The 22,916-nt window shown below is 40.7% G+C and overlaps 1 protein-coding gene across 4 annotated transcripts in view; it reads right to left on the reverse strand.

Moving 5' to 3' along the window:
- The window catches only part of BNC2 (basonuclin 2), a 302,217-nt gene that overhangs the window by 157,561 nt on the left and 121,740 nt on the right, over positions 1-22,916 (reverse strand). For all 4 annotated transcript variants that reach the window (XM_015564719.1, XM_015564718.1, XM_015564720.1 and 1 more), the window contains one exon: positions 3,108-3,210. In XM_015564719.1, coding sequence (XP_015420205.1) covers positions 3,108-3,210 — 103 coding nt within the window. The remainder of the gene's footprint in view (positions 1-3,107; positions 3,211-22,916) is intronic.

A 22,916-nucleotide genomic window follows, 5' to 3' on the forward strand; every position in this document is an offset into this window, starting at 1 on the left:
TTCCCTCCCGGGGCACTGACAGGTGGTGGCTATACCTGCCAGGCACACTCCTTCCAGTATATTCCCCATACTACTATGTCCACCTCTTCTCACTCCCCCTCATAGAAACATGGCTGAAATGTCCCCACAAGGCCAACACACACACTCTAACGAGCAAGGGACATGATAAATGAAAAGCATTTCAAAGCAGAGCCTGGTGTTGTTACCTCAGATCTTGCTAGAATAACACGACATTTATAAAAACACAACCCACTCGATATTTGGCACTGCTAGGGAATGAAGAATGTGCCCACTTAAGAACCTAGAAAGGCTGTCAAAGAAATCTCAAGCCAGAATTTCTTGTCTAAACATTACCTATCTTTAAAAATTCTATAGTCTAGGCAGTAAAGAAAATATCTCTACTTATTTACCAGTCTCCCTTTGCCTAAACATAAAAAAAAAACATAAGCTATATATAAGAACGAGTGAAATGCTTAGGGCAGGCACATTGATGGAACAGCTCTGTGCATTTGGCTAAAGCCTCCACACTGCCAGCCTTGGCCTGGATCACCTTTGTCCCCAATACACACCTACACAGAGCTCACACACCACTCATGCTGGTCACCCCAACACACACCCACACAGAGCTCACATACCTATAATGCTGGCCACCCCAACACACACCTACACAGAGCTCACGCACCACCAATGCTGGCCACCCCAGCAAACACCTACACAGAGCTCACACACCACCCATGCTGGTCCCCCCAACACACACCCACACAGAGCTCACATACCTATAATGCTGGCCACCCCAACACACACCTACACAGAGCTCACGCACCACCAATGCTGGCCACCCCAGCAAACACCTACACAGAGCTCACACACCACCCATGCTGGTCCCCCCAACACACACCCACACAGAGCTCACATACCTATAATGCTGGCCACCCCAACACACACCTACACAGAGCTCACGCACCACCAATGCTGGCCACCCCAGCAAACACCTACACAGAGCTCACACACCACCCATGCTGGTCCCCCCAACACACACCCACACAGAGCTCACATACCTATAATGCTGGCCACCCCAACACACACCTACACAGAGCTCACGCACCACCAATGCTGGCCACCCCAGCAAACACCTACACAGAGCTCACACACCACCCATGCTGGTCCCCCCAACACACACCCACACAGAGCTCACATACCTATAATGCTGGCCACCCCAACACACACCTACACAGAGCTCACGCACCACCAATGCTGGCCACCCCAGCAAACACCTACACAGAGCTCACACACCACCCATGCTGGTCCCCCCAACACACACCCACACAGAGCTCACATACCTATAATGCTGGCCACCCCAACACACACCTACACAGAGCTCACGCACCACCAATGCTGGCCACCCCAGCAAACACCTACACAGAGCTCACACACCACCCATGCTGGTCCCCCCAACACACACCCACACAGAGCTCACATACCTATAATGCTGGCCACCCCAACACACACCTACACAGAGCTCACGCACCACCAATGCTGGCCACCCCAGCAAACACCTACACAGAGCTCACACACCACCCATGCTGGTCCCCCCAACACACACCCACACAGAGCTCACATACCTATAATGCTGGCCACCCCAACACACACCTACACAGAGCTCACGCACCACCAATGCTGGCCACCCCAGCAAACACCTACACAGAGCTCACACACCACCCATGCTGGTCCCCCCAACACACACCCACACAGAGCTCACATACCTATAATGCTGGCCACCCCAACACACACCTACACAGAGCTCACGCACCACCAATGCTGGCCACCCCAGCAAACACCTACACAGAGCTCACACACCACCCATGCTGGTCCCCCCAACACACACCCACACAGAGCTCACATACCTATAATGCTGGCCACCCCAACACACACCTACACAGAGCTCACGCACCACCAATGCTGGCCACCCCAGCAAACACCTACACAGAGCTCACACACCACCCATGCTGGTCCCCCCAACACACACCCACACAGAGCTCACATACCTATAATGCTGGCCACCCCAACACACACCTACACAGAGCTCACGCACCACCAATGCTGGCCACCCCAGCAAACACCTACACAGAGCTCACACACCACCCATGCTGGTCCCCCCAACACACACCCACACAGAGCTCACATACCTATAATGCTGGCCACCCCAACACACACCTACACAGAGCTCACGCACCACCAATGCTGGCCACCCCAGCAAACACCTACACAGAGCTCACACACCACCCATGCTGGTCCCCCCAACACACACCCACACAGAGCTCACATACCTATAATGCTGGCCACCCCAACACACACCTACACAGAGCTCACGCACCACCAATGCTGGCCACCCCAGCAAACACCTACACAGAGCTCACACACCACCCATGCTGGTCCCCCCAACACACACCCACACAGAGCTCACATACCTATAATGCTGGCCACCCCAACACACACCTACACAGAGCTCACATACCTATAATGCTGCCACCCCAACACACACATAAACAGAGCTCACGCACCACCAATCCTGGCCACCTCCAATCCCAGCACACACTGAAAGGGGTTATTTACGGATTACTTTCTCAGATACCAGCCAAACGATGTTCCCGTTCACTTTGTCACCCGCCTTAGATTATACAGCATTTAACACCTGGGTGGGTTCACTCAGCCCCTAAGGCATACACCGAGGGTGAGCAGTCACCAAGGTGTTCTCCACAAGCAGAAAGGATTTGCCAGCCTCCCTCTGAGGTCTGGGCCCTGAAAGACCAACTGAGGCACATTTGAGTTTCCATCAGGCCTGGTGCTTGCTGGCTGCTGTGAGGTTAGGTCAGAATCCCAGGGCCCCGCTGTCCTATAAACATCTCAGCCTTCTGTTGGGAGCTGCTCACCGAAGCCTTACGTCTTGGAGCTGAAAATATGCTATTTGAGAACCGCAGGATGAATGTTTGCTGACACTTGGAGCACAGCTGACCCCTCTCATCTCCAGACCAGCGATTGCTCTACAAAAGCATGTACATTCACAGGAACATAACAAGAACAGAAAGAAAGGCCCAGCTTTTCCTCACCATGTGCCACCCAGCCATGTTTGCACTGGTCGCAAGTCCGCAGGTTAATCTTCCCCGGCTGAAAACACTCGCACGTGCAGTTTACCAGTGTGCAACGGATGGCCTGGAAAGTAAAGGAGGGAAAGGAGCGTCAGCATCTGTTCGAAGGTACATTTCTTCCACATTTTACTAAGGAGCAACCACTTCTAGGTTTAAAGCCTTCATGTTGGGAGGGGCCTGGAGAGGTTTCTGATACCATCAAAATCTCATACAAATGTAAGAAAAACAAGGTTCATTCACTAAGAGAGTATTTCATGCCATTCATGTGTAACCTTTAAACGAAAAGCATAGAGTAGAGTAAGAATACAGGATGACTTATCCTACAAGATGCTGGATTTGTAACACCAGGGTCCAAAAGAGGAAAAAAAAAATTGCTGCTATTCCCATGTAAGTTCATCCATTTGGCAGTAATGCAAAAATTATACATTCAAACAAGATAATGTTCAAGTGAAATGTTGATGAAAGTAAAACAAAACATACAAATGTTATTAGAATATTATTGTTCTGCTGAGTTTCACTTAAATACTTCGTTAATCTTTCAGAGACATGTTGAAAGACACTCCCATTGGCCCAATAAGACCTAGTATACTGTATACCTCCAGTATGATTTATCACTTCCCAATTCCTTGTTTTCCCCCACTTGATATATTTATTCCACTTTCATTCCTATTTTGACAAATATAAAACAACCCTCCCTATATTTTAACAGTGATACAAGAAAATAAGTCTAAATTTATTTTAAGAACAGATGTAGACTAGGAAAAGCCATTTATGGGAACATTTTATATCTGGAACTACCCAACTGTATCTTAGAAAACTTAAAAACACACTAAAAAATCTTTCATTTCTTTACAAGTATTATTAAAAAATCATCTCACCAATTTATATTATCAAGTGAATCCATAGAAAATTAGCATAAATGAAGTGTAACTTTTTTTATGGATAAAAACCTATACTTAAGAAGTGTGCTAAAGCTGACCTATGCTCCTAGACTACAGTTAATAAATTTACCTCACACATTTCCTTCTAATTTGTATGGAAATTCTGAAGACAGAAGGGATTTTGTCCGATCATTCACAGATTAACAATCTACTGTAACTACCTGAACTGCCAGGAAAATCTCTCTCTGCAGCTTCACATATAATCAATGATTGCCGATTTGGGGGAAAGTGGGGGAGGGGGCAGAGGAGCTACCTGCAACTGCAATTCTGTGCCTCCAAGCTATGCTCACTTGCACCCCCAGGTGCTCATCTTCCTGGAATCATTTGGAGTTCTACATAAACTGCCTCATTTGTAACAGACAGGATTTGAGATTTCATTAATATGATTGGACCAAATTCCATTTACAGAGGCCAAGACTGAACAGGCTTTTACTGCTCCCTATGCTTTGGATCGGGCAAGTTTAAAATAGTTTTCTTTCACTAATGACAATTACATCTATAGGCCCCTATTCAGTTTCTGATGTTAAAGACCTCACTGAAGACTGCTTTCCTACTTCAATTCCACCCCTAATTTGCTCCTCTATTACCACTAGGGAAATACTGAACTGTATAATCTGCATGATATTTCAGGGTCTCTCTTCCACTGTCAACAGTCCAATTATATATGAGCTAGGTTGTCAGACTTGGCTGTATGCATTCGTAATTAAAGGAACTAGTATTAAGAAATAAAGACACCAAAAGAAATGCTAACTAGGCAAGAATACTATATGTATGTGTAGGTAATAAGGGGAAATGTTTCTCCCAAAATTTCTTATCTCAACTTCAATAGTTATCGACTGAATGATATATTAGACCATCTCAGGTTAGAAATAGCTTCTTTAAATAACATGATCATTAGTTAACGAACTCACAACTTGACTGAACTACGGTCAAAACAAAACAGTTTAGAGAGCAGTGTTTCTACTAAAAACAAGGCACTGTACAAACTATCCATTTAGAAATTCAGATATGGCAAGAATTTAGCATTAAAATATTTACATAATCTGAAGTGTGATAATAAAAGCTTCCATAAATTCTGAAAACCCCCCAAAAACCCTGTGTTACCAAAATTAAAGGATGACCAACAGAAAGAGATGATCTCTCAAGGACTATATGTTAACTAACTCAGGCACAAAAGACATACATATTTTACATAATTAATTTGATAACATTTAATTATTTTATAAAAATAGCCTAATTTTTCCTGGGGTTTAAAAAGTACACTTTTTAGTTATAACTATATTCAGGACCTGAATAAATCAAGAGATTGTGGAATTTTTTTATTTTTACGTATACTTATTTATTCCCTGGTTGAATCACTGGTTCACTTACTCTAAACTCACTTATGATTCAAATATTTTCTCTTCCTAAATAACTTTATATGTCTGGCACATTTGGGAATTAAACTTCTCAGATGATCATTTCTTTATAAATTCTACTTTTTTTGTACCTAAGCATACAAACATTGGAACACCTCAACTCCTCTTGTATATAAACATTTAAGTACTGGAATATCCTTTTTGTATTTCTATGAATTCCAGAAGGTCTATTTGTTTTAAGTCCAGATTTATATACACTACAATTGTTCCTTAAGGGAATTATATATATTTAAACAATATGGTCTAAATAAATATTTTGAGTAAGAGAATATTGTGGCTTCAAAGGAAGTTTTATTCTAAATAACATTTTTGAAATGACATAAAACTTTGACACACTATTTACTCACAATAAAATAGAACCAATGTGATCACTCACCAACTCTCCCACACTTAAAAAAAATAAATTATCATAAAACTATCAAAGGCAGTTAAGCCTCAAAAAAATGTACATGCTTTCGAAGGAGACAGTTGGGAAGAGCAGAAATAAGTGAGCTTTGCTTCCTTTGAGCACATTCATTTCTTTCTTCCTTCAGCTAACCTGTGAGTGCTGCCCACTCACTGCTGGGCACTATAACTATAGAAAATTCAGAGAGGCCGACAACGTGTCAGAAACAGGACACCAAAGAAAGTACAGACAGTTTAGTCAGACTGTTCCCATGCCTCCAGGACCCGGATTCATCAGAGTGCCCTGTAATTCTTTCCTCCATTCTCACATGACCAGCATTCCCAACTCCCCGTGAACAGTAACAACAATAACAACAATAATAAACTTTCTTAAGCCTGCAACATATTAAAAGTAGTATTTCCTACCGCTTACCTTTACCATGGAGTTCTTGAAAGGGAAATCCATGCACCCAGCACCCAACTGCTTCCACTTCCTCACCGCCACCTACATGCTAATTTTGCAATTGGAATTCTGCAACTGAAACCGCTGCCTCCAAGAGGAATGTTCTCCTCACCTCTGGTCCCTTTTCTGGGCTCCTTGTCCTCCCAGACCTCAGAGCAGCTTGCAGCACTAACTTTCCTCCATAGAGACCAACTATCCTAGTTTTTCTGGCAGCCACTTCCCAGTCTCTCTCCACTGTAAATAAATACAGGTGTTTCCCATGACCAGGCTCTTCGCTTTTTAATTTGGCAATTCCATCCCCTCCTACGGCTTCAAATATCATCACTATGCAAAAATCATCCCGTTAAAGCCACGTACTATGTCAAGTGGCAGGAAATAGATGGCAGAGTCCTTGTGCTCAAGGACTTCATGGTCAGAGTTTGTGGGCGGTGGGTTTAGAGGAGAGACCTAAGAACAGGAGGAAGCGCTTAAACAGGTCTGAGAAGCACTGTCTCTCCCTGTTTATTCCTGTCTTTTATTAAATCAAACCAAAGGCAGGGCTTTTTAAAACTTATTTTTAACAGTGAACGATTGGTATTATTCATAATAGTCAGATTTACTGGATAATTGGCATTTTCTAGATCCTGTGCTAAAAAATTTACACACATTAACTTACTTAATCCTCAGAAAATACCACTAGGTTGGTACTATTATCCCCTTTATTTTACAAACAAGGAAACGGGGGGCGGGGGAGAGCGGGAGGGAGACCCTTAGGTACCTTGTCTAACATTGCTCAGTAGTAAAGTCACAGGAATTAGACGCAGCAGGTGGATGTGAGCTCTCTATTCCTGATTGGAAACCTTGAGTTACTATCTGATTCCCAGTTAGGCAGTCATGGACCTGTACATGCCCACCATCAAACCCCCACTGTGTATTATTACCTCCTGCTCATCTCTCAGATTTCAACTCAAATAGTACTTCCATTCCCCAGGTCAGGCGTCTAAGTCAGCAGGCGGACATCCCCCAACGGGTCCCGGGCTGCAAGAGGGCACAGGCTGGGCTGAAGGACCCCTCCGCTCCCACTAGCCAAGTGCACAAATTTCGTGCACCAGGCCTCTAGTTATGTTATATTTATACATCTGTCTGATTTCTTGATTAAGGTCTGTCTTCCCTTCTAAATATATAAATTCCATTAGGGCAGGGCAAAACGCCCATTGGCCAAATAACAGGTGCTCAAGGGCACTTAAAGGAAAACAAAGTTCTCTGAGTCCCTCTCCTCATCTGTCAAATGACAGTAACAATAACATCCCAAGAGTGTCAAAAGACTTAAATGAAATAATGAATATCAGGCATGTGGCACTATGCCTAGCAATAGTAAAAGCTCAATAACTGAAAACCATTTATGACCTCAAGAAACTTTCCACATATAATATTTGAATTAATTTTTCCTTATGATTATTCCCAATGTATTAAGTTTTTCCTACACCTTATAAAATGCTTAACACATATTTAGTCGTAATTAATAAATGAACACTTTGACACACATGAGACCATATTATTCATGCTATAATCATCTACAATGGGTATGACAGGGATTATTAGTTTTAATACCTGGGTTCAGAAATGTTTATATGCCTCTTAAATGATAGGGTGGATTTCCCAATTATTAATCAGTTTATTTCTATTACTCATAGAAAAAGGAAAAGAAAACATACAATTAAAACCAGTATATTATAAATACTCACATTCGAAGTATATCTCAAATACATAAAATAGGGCAATTTAATAGAAAAATATTTCTGTTTTGGTCAGTAACACTTTTGTATTTGAATATTAAATAAGAGTGCATTTGAAAGTATTCTGGATGATTTCCAAAGCCCTACTCAAATAATAGAGTCTGTTATCACTACAACTGAAGTCTCTCACTTTATTATGCTCATAGCTGGCTTGAACTCTGCAAGTATATGTGACCTGAACATCAATCTTCTCACCAAATGACATCTCTCAGGAAAACACAGATTGATGCTTCAGCTAATATGTAGTGTACCTCACAAAAAAAACTATACACAAGGCTAATTAATAAATTTCCTACTAGATGTTCCTTGTTTGGGAACATTTGTATAAATTACTTGATACAAAATAACAAATGCAAAAATAAGGCCATGGGGCAAATAGAAACATAAAACAGGAAACATTACTCTGAAGGAACAATCATAGAAATAAAACCAAACCCTCCTCTGCCCCCGCCAAAAATTCTAAAACAAAAAAATAAAAAAATGTTTTAAAAGTAAAAACAAAACAAAACAACCAATTTCAGTATTTCAGTTCTGGAATACACACACACACTAGTGGCCCAGTGCACGAAATTCATGCACATTAAAAGGGAATTCATTAGAGGAAACATTTTAATATTGCTATTTTCCCTTTCTCTACAATAGAAATGTCCACCCCCAACTGCACTCCTGATGGTCTTCTCACTCCAAACTGCCCCCCTTCACAGTCCTGATCATCCCCACCAGCTCACCGCAACGGGCCTGATCACCTACAACTGCCCTCCCCTCTTGGCCTCTAACCACCTCTACCTCGGCCCCGCCACCATGGCTTTGTCCAGAAGAACGTCTGGAAGGTCACCTGGAAGGTCTCCCAGTCTAATTAGCATATTACCCTTTTATTAGTATAGATTAGTATAGATAGAGGCCTGGTGCACAGGTTGGGGCCAGCTGGTTTGCCCTGAAGGATGTCCCGGATCAGGGTGGGGGTTATCTTGGAGAGTGGGGTAGCCTAGGTGAGGGTCCTGTGGTGGTTTGCAGGCTGGCCATGCCCCCATTGGGGTGGGGGGTCCCCACTGGCGATGGTGCTGGCCTGGGTGAGGGGCTGGGGCAGTTTGCAGGCCAGCCACACCCCCATGGGGTGAGGGTCCCCACTGGGGGGCTTGACCAGCCTGAGTGAGGGGCCAATGGCTGTTTTCAGGCTGGCCATGCCACCCAGCGGGGACCCTCGCCCCGATAGTGGTGTGGCCAGCGTGGGTGAGGGGCTGAGGGCCATTTGCCGGCCCCTCCCTCGGCATCTGGCCTGGGTGACCCAAGCCTCCCACGCTCTCAGGCCGGCTCTATGGCCACCGCCCACAGGCCCCTCCTTCGGCGGCAGGCCCAGGTGGACGGAAAGCTTGGCTTCCTCCATCCCTGGGCGCGACCCAAGCCTCCCGCCTGCTCCATTTGGCTCTGTTGCTGCTGCCATCTTTGTCCCACCAATTTGCATATTCCTTCTTTGATCATCTGTGGGGGTGTTGCAGAAGTATGGTCAATTTACATATTTGTCTATTACTAGTGTAGTGGTTTTTTTTGTTTTTGCTGGGTGCTCCCTTCAAGTGTTCATTATCTTTGGCCAAATCTCCCATATGTAACTAAAAATCCTTCTTATAGTAAACCCACTTTCTTCTTATTCATTTCTTGGGAGTATACCAAGATTTACAACTTGAATTATGAAATTTTACTTGAGTCATTTTTAAATGTTTAATAGTTAAGTACATGCCCTGCATTAAAACTAAATTATAGAAAAGTTTTTCATGAATATAGCACCCGTTCTGTCCCATCATTTTCTACTGTAAACTTAGGTGGTATAATCTCCCTGTATAAATTAATTAGCTGCGATGAATATTAATGACAAGGTTCACTGTTCTTAGTTTTAACAAGAACACATGTCTTAACAAATTAAATTTTCTTATTTGGAAGTCACATGTAGGTATCATGAATGTGCAGAACTGGCCGAGAGTCTATACATGGTGTCAAAAGTCAGATGAACCTCTCTATTGGGTGGGAAAATTGTCCTTCAAAGACTGCTATCTAAAAATACATAAAAAGATAAAAATATGTCAACAAACTTTTCCAGGATTGTCACAGAATACACAGCAGTAATTGCAAAGTAACAGCTGTCAAGCTTTATGAATGAAGAGAGTGATCTTGTACATGACCAAAAAGATGCATAGAGATTAATAAGCCTTCTACACACATGTACCCATCTTGTGTATGAGAGTCTAAGGCAGTAATTCAAGCATTGCCACAAAAATTCTAAAAAACTCACAGGAGAGTAATGGCGATAAAGTTAGGGAATAACTCCCTGTATAATTTTCAAGAGAGTTTTTCCCCCTTCCATGTTCACATGGCTGGTCCACAAAACTAATGGAAAGGAAACAACTTTCAAAAAAATTAGTTTTGACTTGAAAAACCTATATGATGTTGTCTTTATAAAAGAACTCAGTGTCTTAAATTTGGCCAAATTGCATTGCAGCCTGAGAAAATTTTTTTGTTTTTTTTACTTTTACTTGATTGTAACACTCAGATGTGATGAAAGCAAAGGAACATCCACCTGCTGTGCTAGAGGATTTTGCAATCAGGTATCAAAACAAGACAATAACATGAGAGTTAGGTAGACACAGAGCGTTAATCAAGAGATTCATGGTTTTAAATATCAAATAAGTTTTCTTACTTTTTAAACCTAAGAAGCCCTATCTAACTCTGACCAGGAGACTATTAAAATACATCTATAGCTGTAGTAAGGTGGGTATGTTTTCTGTATTTATACAAAGAAACATATAAATCTGAATTTGAATGAGCAATGTTCCCCCTTTTCAGAAAGTATGAAGTATACTGTAAAAGGGCTCGCAGAGTGTTAAACTACAGTGTAAATGCCACTACTCATAAAATAACAGTAATAGCTGCAAATGAGAATCAATGAAGTTATTCTGCCTGCTTAACAAAACCCATTCAAAAATTCACACAATGGGAAATTATAGCAAAAGTGTACATTTTATTTGGTCTTAAAATTAAATTAGAAATCAAAGAATTACTTAACCCTTAAATAGAAGGTTTCTTAAAACTTGTCTAATTGTTTTTAATGCAGTATGAAGAAAGAACAACATGATACACATGATCATTTTACTGTACTCATGTATGCTGAAATTTCTTGATGTCTTTTCAGCAAGAAGATCTTGTCACTGAGTGGGAAGATCTGAAAACACATGGTCAGTCCAGACTCACTAGATCATCTTTACAATAAACAAACCTGAAATAATTGAAGGAGATTCACTGGGGAAAAGTGGCCTTTGAATACCATTTACTGTTAAAAATCAAAAGATTTAAAAATCTCATTTTGAGTTTCCCTTAAAATGGATGATCCCTCCCAACTGGCCAATGCATAAACATAATATGGTATCTATAATATAAAAGCCTAAGCGACCATTCCACCGTTTGCTATGACGGGCAATGACCACCAGGGGCAGACGCTCAATGCACAAGCATGGAAACATGGAACAGACAGATGAATCTCAGAGGAAGGCGGGGGGGGGATTAACCAAAGATCTTATATGCATACTAGAGGCCGGTGCATGGATCTGTGCACCAGTGGGGCCCCTCGGCCTGACCTGGGGGGATCCAGCCAAAACCAGCAGTTCGACATCCCCTGAGGGGTTCCAGATTGCGAGAGGGCGCAGGCCAGGCCAAGGGACCCCACTGGTGCACGAATCCATGCACTGGGCCTCTAGTATCCATATAATGAAATATTATTTGGCCACAAGAAGAAATGAACTATTGATAATACTAGAACCTGGATAAGCTTTGAAAACATTATGCAAGTAAAAGAACCCAGTCACAAAAGACCATATATAATGTGATTCTATTCATACGAAATGTTCAGAACACAGAAATCCATAAATATAGAAAGCAGGGAGTGGTGACTTTGGGCTTGCAGAGCAGGGGGTAAAGAGTATCTGAAGTCTTTTGTTTTGTTTTGAGGTGATGAAAATGTATTGAAAATGACTGTGATGATAATTGTGCATATTAAAATCCACTGAATTGTACACTTTAAATGGGTAGAGTGTATGGCGTATGAACTCTATATCAATAATGCTGTTTAAAGGGGGGGAGAGTACAACCCCCTGCATCACCTAGTCTCTTTTAGTGTGCTAAATAGTTTCATTCATAAGATACTATTCCCCTAGCAAACAGAATGTGGTATCATGTCCATCTTTAACCCAGGAGGTCTTCAATAGGCAAATGCTAAATCAGTGAACATACAGAAGGCAGAAACGAACAAAAGAATTTCACTGCTGCTTAAAATTGAAAATCCCTTTTACTTTGAAAATGTTAAGATCTAATATAATACATCCATTTAAAAACTGACAGTTATTTTTAAAATCTGTTGCGACTTCTCTATCAGGAAAATCCAGGACATCTTTTAAAAACTTGGGGGGAGGGGGACCTCTCAGTTATAATGCTCAGCATACTCCTATCAAAATACTAAAAGAACTCTGAGAGAATGTGTTTCAAATTGACAATGGTGAATTCTGTCATGGACAGACACTAGCAAAAATATTTCTCAGTTTACTGTGATGAAAAAAATTACTTCAGAAAAAGTAAAAAAAAAAAAACACAACACAATTTGGTTTAGGGGGAGGCGGCAAAAAGGGAAAACCATGAACTTTTGAGTAGATGTTTATATATGAGTATGAATGTTTCTATGGCCATGTGTGAACATATAACTACAAACAGAGAGAAAGGACATACACACAGGCACATAAATTTTCACAGACATGGATCCAATGAGCATCTGTAGTCATTATTTTATGGCCACAGAGTACTATCATTCGACATGAGGAAGACCCCATTTAAATAATTTAGGAGTTCAGAGTAAAAATCAACAGCGGGATATAGCCAATTATATACAGAAAATACGCATACGCCTATGGAATCAAAGCATATGCAGGCGTGTTATGTCCCGCCCTCCCCCCAATTAAATTAGGCCTATGGTAATACAAGCGATTTTGTTAGGTAGTTCGTGTATTAGAGAAACAGGAAATGAAAAGGCATTTCAATCTGGGCAGAAACATTTTATTTTCTTGCCTAACAGTTTACAATTAAGATATTCCATTTATTGCCTGTATGTTTACAAGTTTTACAGACTATTTAGGCAGCTGTGCTAACATGACTAAAAAGGAAATATTCTTTCCCTGAACATAGCTATCATCTAATTGAAAATAAGGGGTTAGCTCACTGTAAAAAATAAGCACACTTCAACTAAACGCAGTCTCCATTTACCAGAACATACAACTTTAAATGAGGAGCCAAAGCACCTCCAATATTATATGAATGCTAAGTAGTATTCCTCTCATTTCACCTTAATGTTGAATCAGCAATTTTGTATTCCATTGATATACATTTTATTCATTTTCACTAATGCAATTTGAAAGGTGGTAATGTGATTACATTTCTCTGTGGCATTCATGAAAACAATTACTAATATAATATGATAGGGGAGACATTAATAAGGAAGGGATTTATAATGAGATGCAAGAAGATGTATAAACCTTTAGACACTTTACAATGAAATGCTCCTCATTAGGCAAGAAGAAGGAGCAAGTCAAGATAAAGCTTAAATTCTGGAATTTCAGAAGCGGCCTCAATCCCGGGAAGAGTGACTTGCATGATGATACGTAAGTTGGTAACCGAGCAGAGATATGCAGGAGTAACCCAAGGTTTCTCCCAGGCTGTGCCCAATGTAAGGCATCATCCTATATCCACGGTGCCTCTCCTGCTCAGACAGACTGCAAGGGAAGGACTCCTTCAAAGAAGAAGTCCTTCTAAATCCTGATCCTCAATAAAAGGAGCCAGCCACACTATTTCAAATGCCAAAGCACAGTAATCAAACCCACTCACCAAGCAGGAGCATAAGGTGGATGGACCTTGTAACTAAATTGACTCCTCTAGGTTTGGGAAAAGAATTTATCCCAGTGAAGCAACCAGGAGCAAAAGCTGTTGTATTTTAGAAAGTATCTTTTCGAATGACAGCTCAGATTACCCAGGCCAATGGAGGCTGTCTTTGTGAGACTAATAATACCCCCCTTTTGTGCGGCGCTCTGAAGCTTGCATAATACTTCAAAATACATTCTCGGATTTAATCATCAAAATCCCCCAAATTAGAGATTTTTTCAAACAGCAGAAAATGAGGCCCTGAGACGTCTTTACATGGCCAGAGCCAGGAATCCAGGGCTCTTTCCGCTCTGCCTGAGTAGGAGAGTCAGGGAGCTGAATAATCCCCCTGGCTCCCCCCCACCGCAGTGAGATTTCCTCAGATATTTTCCCAGCTCCAATAGGAATTTAAGACCAGATAGGAGATGTGGACGAAACTATACACAGAGGGAGAGGAGTGGGTGAAAGTTTAAGCAAATCTGAAAAGGTAGGGAAACCGCTAAGTGAGCAGTTAATTTACACTAGCGTTTTCTACAAAGTGGTACATTTTAGACAGAAAAAGCAACTCCGAACAGTGTTCCATGGAGTCTTCAAATGGGTATATTAAGAAAGTCCAAAATATTTTTTAAAAAGTGAGACAAGGTGTTCCCGAGAACACTTGATTTATTTTAGGTCATCTTACCTCCCCTGCCTTGAGACTGCCCATTACAAGTGTATCTCAATAAACATTTTAATCCCTACCATTGCACACACAACTGTGCATCATTATTATGCCTGATTATGAAAGAACACGTTGCTTTGCCCAAGAGCAGACACCGCCTCAGGAGCTATACCTATTACAAATAATAATAATGATATGATGAACAGTCAACATGCCCTCCTATACCTTATTTATGTTAGGTCACAGACTCCCCTGAGGTCTGTGCTGAGACCTGGGCTGGCCTCATTAGAGTGTCATATAAATCACTAAAGGCACATCTTGATTTTACCACTGGCTAGAGTCCCTGAAATTTTTCAAGTGAAACCTCTCAGGTAATACATTTTAAAAAAAACACACAAATACAATTATTATCACTTCTTCTAAAAGGTGGTTTTCTTAAATTAAATCCAAAGGACTAGATTCAAACGCTCAAAGAAATCCTACACATTTCTAGGGAATCTATAAGCATCTGAGGATAAGATGTGCCCTTGAGTGTTTAAAAAAAAACATTATTCTCTTTTTTCTTTTAAGGATTAGTAGGTTTAAGAGACAAAGGGAGACATATATTTATAGAAAAAGACAGCAAGGAACGGACCATCTAGCTGTTAACAAATGCTTCCACATCGCCAGCACACGGAGAGACCTGGGCAATGGCTGTCAGGAACTGAGCTAACTCTTGAAAATTAAGAAATAAATAGGAAGCCTTGTGGAAAACGAGGGAGTCTTCCAGAACAATGTTAATGTCATCTTGGGCATGTGGACTGGGTTCACACATGTGTCAGCTGAATCAACATAATGGGCTATAACAGCTTCGAAGCAGATAATATGGTCCATTGGGTCAATAATCCGTGAACTAAGAAGGATTTACTTGATAGACTATAAATGGTTCATAAGAACTCAAGAATCACTCCATCAGATCAAAAATCCAATTTTCATATGGTGCCTTTCTACGAATTAGCCAAAAGAAAGTAATAGCTCTGAAGGACTTCAAGGTCTATCAGTTTAAAATTTACTTTTTAAAGAACAGTGTAGAGGAGGAAGTTAAGAATTAAATGTGTGTCTCTCTCTCCCTCTCCCCTACCCGCAACCTATTTTAAGAGGAAAGATACATCTTATAACAGAAAGCTAATAAAACACAGAAAATACTCAAGGAGCTTTCCAAATTTTTCTATGGGTGCTTGAATGTATGGAGCCAAAAAAAAAGAAATATACACACAAATGCATTCTCTCACTCTTATATTCTCTCTCTCCTCACTTCTCTCTCTCTCTCCTCCCCCCTCCCCTCTTCTCCTCTTCTTCACATGTCTCCACATGCCTACATACGCTATGACTAAGTACATTACATAATTATTTCTAGGGTAGTAACTTAAAATAATGATTTTTTATTTTATTTTTGCTTCTTTACATGGTTTGTGTTGAGTGTGCTGTGTAAGGCCTGTGGCTATAGTTTGGGACAGCACAGAGATATTGCATCCTCACATATGAAAAAGTAGGCAAAAGGAACTACAGAAGGTAAACAGTAAAAACTACAATACATATTCAACATGTAAGAGAGAGAGAGAGAGAGAGAGAGAGAGAGAGAGAGAGAGGGAGGGAGGAGTGGGCCAGTTCCTTGGATGGGTAAAGCTCTTAGAGCCCGTGTTTATAGGTACCTGAAACTTCTGTCCACTCTAGAATACAGAGAAAGAGTCGCCTTTATCCTGTATTGTGAATTTCACGGTGTATTCATACTAGGTGATAGTGGTGGTAGATTAATTTTTTTTAATGTAAGCCTATCTATGTGAATAATTGCATTTACTAAGTGCTTGTCGACCAAGAAAAGCAAAGGAAAATGCTCCAAAAATATAACAGGCTGTAATTAGAATTCTCAACAAGAAAGAACTTCTCTACTGGGGAAGAAAATGTGATCTATCACCTCTCTCTCAAAATGCTATTAGCCTCTCTTCATCATGAGGACAACAAGAAGGAATCTTTTCCTTTTTACGGGAGTAACACTAAATAGAGTAATAGATGTTTTTACATCAAACTACACTGGCTATTGACATAAGCTCCGTCCGCTTAACTTTTACATAAGGGAAAGAAAAATTCCAATAATTCTGAAATAGACAGATAAAACTTTTTTCTGTGGCTACGGCCATGTACTATTATATGTAACTGCTTATTTTTAAAAAGAGCCTTATTGGTACTCTCTGAAGGATTTTCTTTTATACATAGCTTTATCCTATAATTTTGTCCCTGTTGGGCACGCTGCCTAAATTCAAACACAAACAGTCAAGCAATGAAGAAACATTAACACATTTACTGTGAACAAAAACTCCCAGTTGTACAGTGAAATTTTAATACATTTCAACTTATCTCTTTTACTAATGGGGAGAGTACAAACCCTGCAGGAATTCGCTCTGCAAACTGGTAATTACGGAAGACTCACTTTTTTTTATAATGCATATGTATAGTCAGACACACACACAAAAACCCTGGCTGCCCTTTTGATATAAGTAACAATAGGAATGTTTTAAAAATTATGAAAATCTACAGCAATTCTAAAGGAATGCATTATTTCATGGAAAACTGTCCGTTACGTCTGCATACAGGCACAAATAGACATATATTTAGATATCAGCTTTAAACACCAGAAGGCACCGTTTTTTTCTGCATGTGCTTTTATGCAGTTTTCCCACAATCTAAGTGTACAGAATAAATTCAATTTTTGTATAAAACTAGGTGTGATTTTGACTATCATAATTTATCTATGACATAAAAAAATGATATTCTTTCATCCCATACCTGGTTTGCCTAATTTGTCCCCTCTAGTATCAGGGGTTTAAATTTGTATATTGAGATCACACAGTATCTCTTAATTAAATAATTAATGGGGAAAAACTATGTACATACTTGCAGAGAACAAGAACCCTATGTTGTAATATTAATAACATAGCACAGATAGTTGACAGAAATGAAGTAAAATCTCTGTTGCTATTCACATCACTTGCTAGACATTTCATATTTATCTATCAAATTTTTGGTCCCATAACAACTTTCTAGGACATTGAAATCTGATAGACTGCTAAGAGTCTATCAATAAATAATTTACATTAAACTGATAGATGGAAGTATTGGCATACTGGTGGGGGGGTGAAAGAGAAAGCTTGTAAGTAGACATAATTTTTGTAGTATTTTGTGAATTTTTAAATAAATAACATTGCTAAAAATGCCCACATGTGACGAAGTCATAGCTGCAAATTCCAGGAGTGCCTATGTGAAAATGCAAACTATGAAACTGACATACACATACAGCATATATTACCAAAATGTGCAAGTGGCAAGTGGCCATACCAAAATCATTTCCTGGCCATCCAACTCCAGGTAAGAGAGGGATAAGGGGTAAACATTCTCAGTAGGTGTGTCTGTGGCAGAATTCACTCACCATTGCAGAGAAGAGACATTTTAGATTTACTCAAAAAAAAATAATCTTACTCTAAGGATGCATACCTCACTCTTCTTCTAGGCAATACTAGTAATATTCTAACCTTGGGTCTCCCTGTCATTACAGAAAAAAACAAAAGCCCTCATCCCTACCATTACCATCTCTTTTGCTTCCAAAGGCTACGGAAATAATAGCATGCCTGAGACAAAACAAAACGAAAACGAAAACCAGACTCATCACAGTTCAATAGCTAGGCATTTAGGCACTGGCTTTGTCACAATGTGTCTATATTTGGGGGCAGCACCTACTGCTTCTACCTGGCAATGAAATGACACACTTCCCATTTTTTAAAAAAATTCCATATACCAATACATATGTAATATATAAATGTGATTTACACATACATATAGAGTATGTTCTTTCCTTAAAGTCAGTTTTTATAACTGTGCATTTTATTCCTTGATTCAAGTGTTACTAAAAATATCAAGTGGGTTGTGGCTTTAATAGGAGTAAATTAAAAGTATATCTCAAGGACAGCTACATGTAAAACTTCAGCCTCTGCAAAACCCATTCTCCCTGTATAACACAACTGAACATGAAGATCAACACCTTTAATATGCATCATAGACAAAGAGTGAATGCTTTCCTTTGCTAAGTTTACTACGCCGGAGACAGTGCTAGAAGTCAGAAACAGCAACAAACATACCCTCCTAAACGTATTCTGACAGCAAAGCAATCATTAATATAAACTTAATGCCAACCATATTCAAGTAATTTGAAGGGTTAAATCATAACTTATGTACTATAGTGATTTATAACTTTCTTAGAGTCAAAAGGAAAAGCACAGAAATCCAATATTCTGATTTCCCTTGCTACAAGCATGGCGATGGTTGGAGCGAACGCCTACATAAGCAGCCCTTCACGACATCCACACCCACCCCCTAGCCCCTTCTCCCAATGAATGGGTCCCTAGATTTGTCTTTCAGTAAAAGCGAAAAGCAGGTAGAGAGAGTTCATTTGAATTCCCTGCACAAGGTGATGCAACCCTCCCAATCAATCTGCTTTCCTGCTCTGGAAAGGAATGAAATGGTAGTACAGAATCCTGGTCAATAGGTAAGTAATACAGGAAAGACAGACAGACAGATAGAACACTTTCATACATTTCTATTTTTCTTTAATTATTTAGAGGGCATATCCGTATGTTGTGGTGCGTCCACCCCTTTCTTCAATATGAGTACCACTGGGCAAGTCAATATATTATTGGATAATTAGATGATTAAATATACACAAAGCTTTGGTGGTCTGCAAAGAATGATAAAGGAAGACAGCCACAACCAACGAAGTTTCACTGCGTTTATCACTGGCCCACATTCAGAACTCTGATATATAAGAAACCTATACCTAAGCCTACATTATGAGTTTTAAATAATCCAAGAGGGACCCTCACTAGACAACCACAGGCCACAGATACTCCTCTTCATGACACTGGACATCAATGCCAAAAACAAAGAATAACAAGCAAACAAATGACAGAGCACAGGTTGGTTTTCTGCAAAGTACCTCTTAGTTTTGCAAGATAATTGTTTCCTATACTATTTACACAATTAGCCTGTTCCACGTGGGTGAATCGTAAATGGATCAGGAAAGCACAATTCAATATGATTTCACTTAAACATTATCTGAATATCCATACAGCTGGCAGTGAACATGTTTTAACATTTCATGTTTGATCATATCCAATAAATGTGAGGCTGTTATTTTAATTGTGAAATATATTACCTGTATTCAAGTTAGCACTGAGGCCTCGCTGCCAGATGGCACACCTCAGATATAAGTAGGAGTGATAGAATTTTAGAAGTGGGTGTGTATTTGTACAAACTAGTCTTCCAACAGTTTTCAGCTTTTTACCTCTTAATCAGAGATTAACAAACTTTAGAGTTAGACTACATGATGCTTATCTAGCCAAATACTAATTATCAAACATCACTGCCATATTTATCTCCATGAAAAATACTTTAGATCCTGCGTATCAATTCATTGACACAGAGATTCCCCCTCTAACTAGTCTCCTCACTTATTTTAAAATATTAATGACTGGGATGGGAAATCCTTGGTGCTGAAAGTAGTGTAAGATGGTAGTGTTATGTCAGCCACTAACGCTTGTGTGTATGTGTGTGTGTGTCGGGGGGGGGTGGTTATACTGAGTTAGTAACGGGAGGCTCTCTGCACACAGGCGTCATGTATGTTCCTCTGCATGTGAGAAAACAGAACATATAAAGAACAGGGGTGGGAAATGTAAAACCTGGGCTGATAATGCCTCCCATGTGAAACTGCTTCTTGCTTTTATTTAACTCATAGAAAGCAGTGGTGATGGGCCTTTTATTATTTAGACATCAAAGGGAGTTTGTACACTGAAGGTGAGATTGACTAATGTGCTGAGAAAACACAGTTTCTTACCACAATCTCATCTGTTGCTACGGACCACAGGTTTCCACTTCTTTAAAAAAAACCAATGAAGCAAAACAAGACCCTTATCTACCCCCTCTAATAAAAGCCTAATATGCAAATCAACTGAAAGGTTGAAAGGTGGAATGACTGTTCGAAAAAGGGCAGGTGGCGAGCGGGTGGCGGGAGGGGATGGAGGTTGGGAGGGCGGGGCCGGCCGCTTTCCAGCCGATGCCCACAGAGGGAGGCCAGACTGCAGCTCCCGGAGCAGGCCTAAGCCGTCAGTTGGACATCCCTGGAGGACTCCCATACTGCGAGAGGGCACAGGCCTGGCTGAGGGGCCACCTCCCACCCCGCCACCCCAAGTGCATTAATTTTCATGCACCAGGCCTCTAGTTAAATATAAAAGAGAACAGGCCTATATAAGAACCATCCCTGGCACTTTTCAGAAGTACAGTGGTCCAGGACCACACTCCAGAATCAATGCGTTAGAATCCCAAGCACAGTTGCACAACCCCAAAAGCAACTGCAGCTCTCCAAATTTTCCTCCACAGGCACATGAGCAGCCTCATCCTACTCGGCCCTGTAACTGTTATTGTGGTGCTTTAAGGGAACTGCACTCAGAACTAAACAAAAGGTCAAACATGCAAGAAGATGCTCTGTGTGAAGGACGCCGGGGAGAAGGGAAATCCCAAACTTGTTTCACATCCCTTTGGACACAGCGAGGGAAGTAAGCAGTTTCCTGAGAAAGACCTCAGGAGCTTTCCCAACATTAGAAAGCAGAGCCTCTCACAGGGAGCTGCGGTCCAAGCCGACTGCTGGAGCAAGTTCCCACTCCATACTCCTGAGCCTGATCCCAACGGAGAGGGAAGGAGGAAGCTAGGGAGGGCCAGGATCTGGGTACCTAAATGGCTATCCACTTTCATTTTAAATGGATGCAGGGAAGAGGCATAAATGATTAATAATGACTAATCAATCCCCTTAGTAATTCCTTTCCTTCCTACAGCCACCACTCACCAATTTCTCAATATGCATTGAAAAAAGTAGAGTATGCCTACAAGTGGCAACAACCGCAGTCACACTTTGCTACAAAATGGAAGGCATATAATAACCTGCACTTTTAAAAGGTAATGTGTAGGAAAGTGCCTACGTATTACCTACGGCAGTCCCTCCAATATACCTCCTCAGCAATGTTTCTCTTCCCTTCCCAGTCCCATCCTTTTTATTTAATCACTGAAGTATGGGAAGCCACATATACAGCAATCAGGTTGTTTTATACTTAAAAATTGCTAAGATCAGGGGACTAATATATATATATAGTAATATAGTAATAGATACTAATATATATATAGTAATATATAGTAATTCCCAATCCCTTACAGCAACTAAATCCATCATTCCAGACCCTTACGAATACAAAGCAGATTCCTCTCCTAACTTATAAGTGAATTGGGCCAAATGGCTCCCAAACTGATTTTTAAAACACCAATATGCCCCTCTTTTGGCTTCTCATTTAAGAAATAATAAAATATTAGTTTATTAGAAGCGTTAACATGTGAGGTAGAGTAGTCTGTTCATTTACTATGTTTACTAATAAAAATTTAATTACATAATAGAGATTTTCACAGCTAACTGATAATACTTGGAACTCTCGACATTGTGAAAGGTGAGGACACCTACCCATGACACCGTGCTCAGCAAAGGGGCTGTCAATGCGTTTTCCCAAGTCAAATCACAATGCTGAAGATGACATACATCACAGGAGCAGGGTTCAAACAAGGAAAATCAAAGTATGTGTGCCCACTAGCAAAATTTGGAAAAAAGTCCCCCCCTTAATGCCACATGCCCCATCGTTTGCCCACTGTGTGCCCAGGCAGGCCTGCTTTCACAGCTCAGAGCTGACAGCAATGCCAATTAGTGTCAGCTGTGATGGGGTTTTAGCGACACAGCTCTTTGTCTTAGAGGAAGTGGGCTGCAACCACCAACCTACTGTACAGAGGCAACCTAACAACCCATTAGGTGGAAATGACTTTTCAGCCACTTCCTCCAGGGAATACATCAGAAACGGATGGCTTAGACAGATGGGAATATTTTTACATTTCTGTACTAACTGCATACAGGAAGGTGGATTTTTATCATTTGATGCTGCCCAATCCTCATCTTATCCCCTTTCTCCTCTATGTTATTCCTCATTCACTATGATATTGATATACAATTTAACCTAATAAAATGATGAATTAAATCCTTTAGACATAGAGAGATCTGTCTTACTGT

Source organism: Myotis davidii, unplaced genomic scaffold (assembly GCF_000327345.1).
Source record: "Myotis davidii unplaced genomic scaffold, ASM32734v1 scaffold197, whole genome shotgun sequence".
NCBI lineage: Eukaryota > Metazoa > Chordata > Mammalia > Chiroptera > Vespertilionidae > Myotis > Myotis davidii.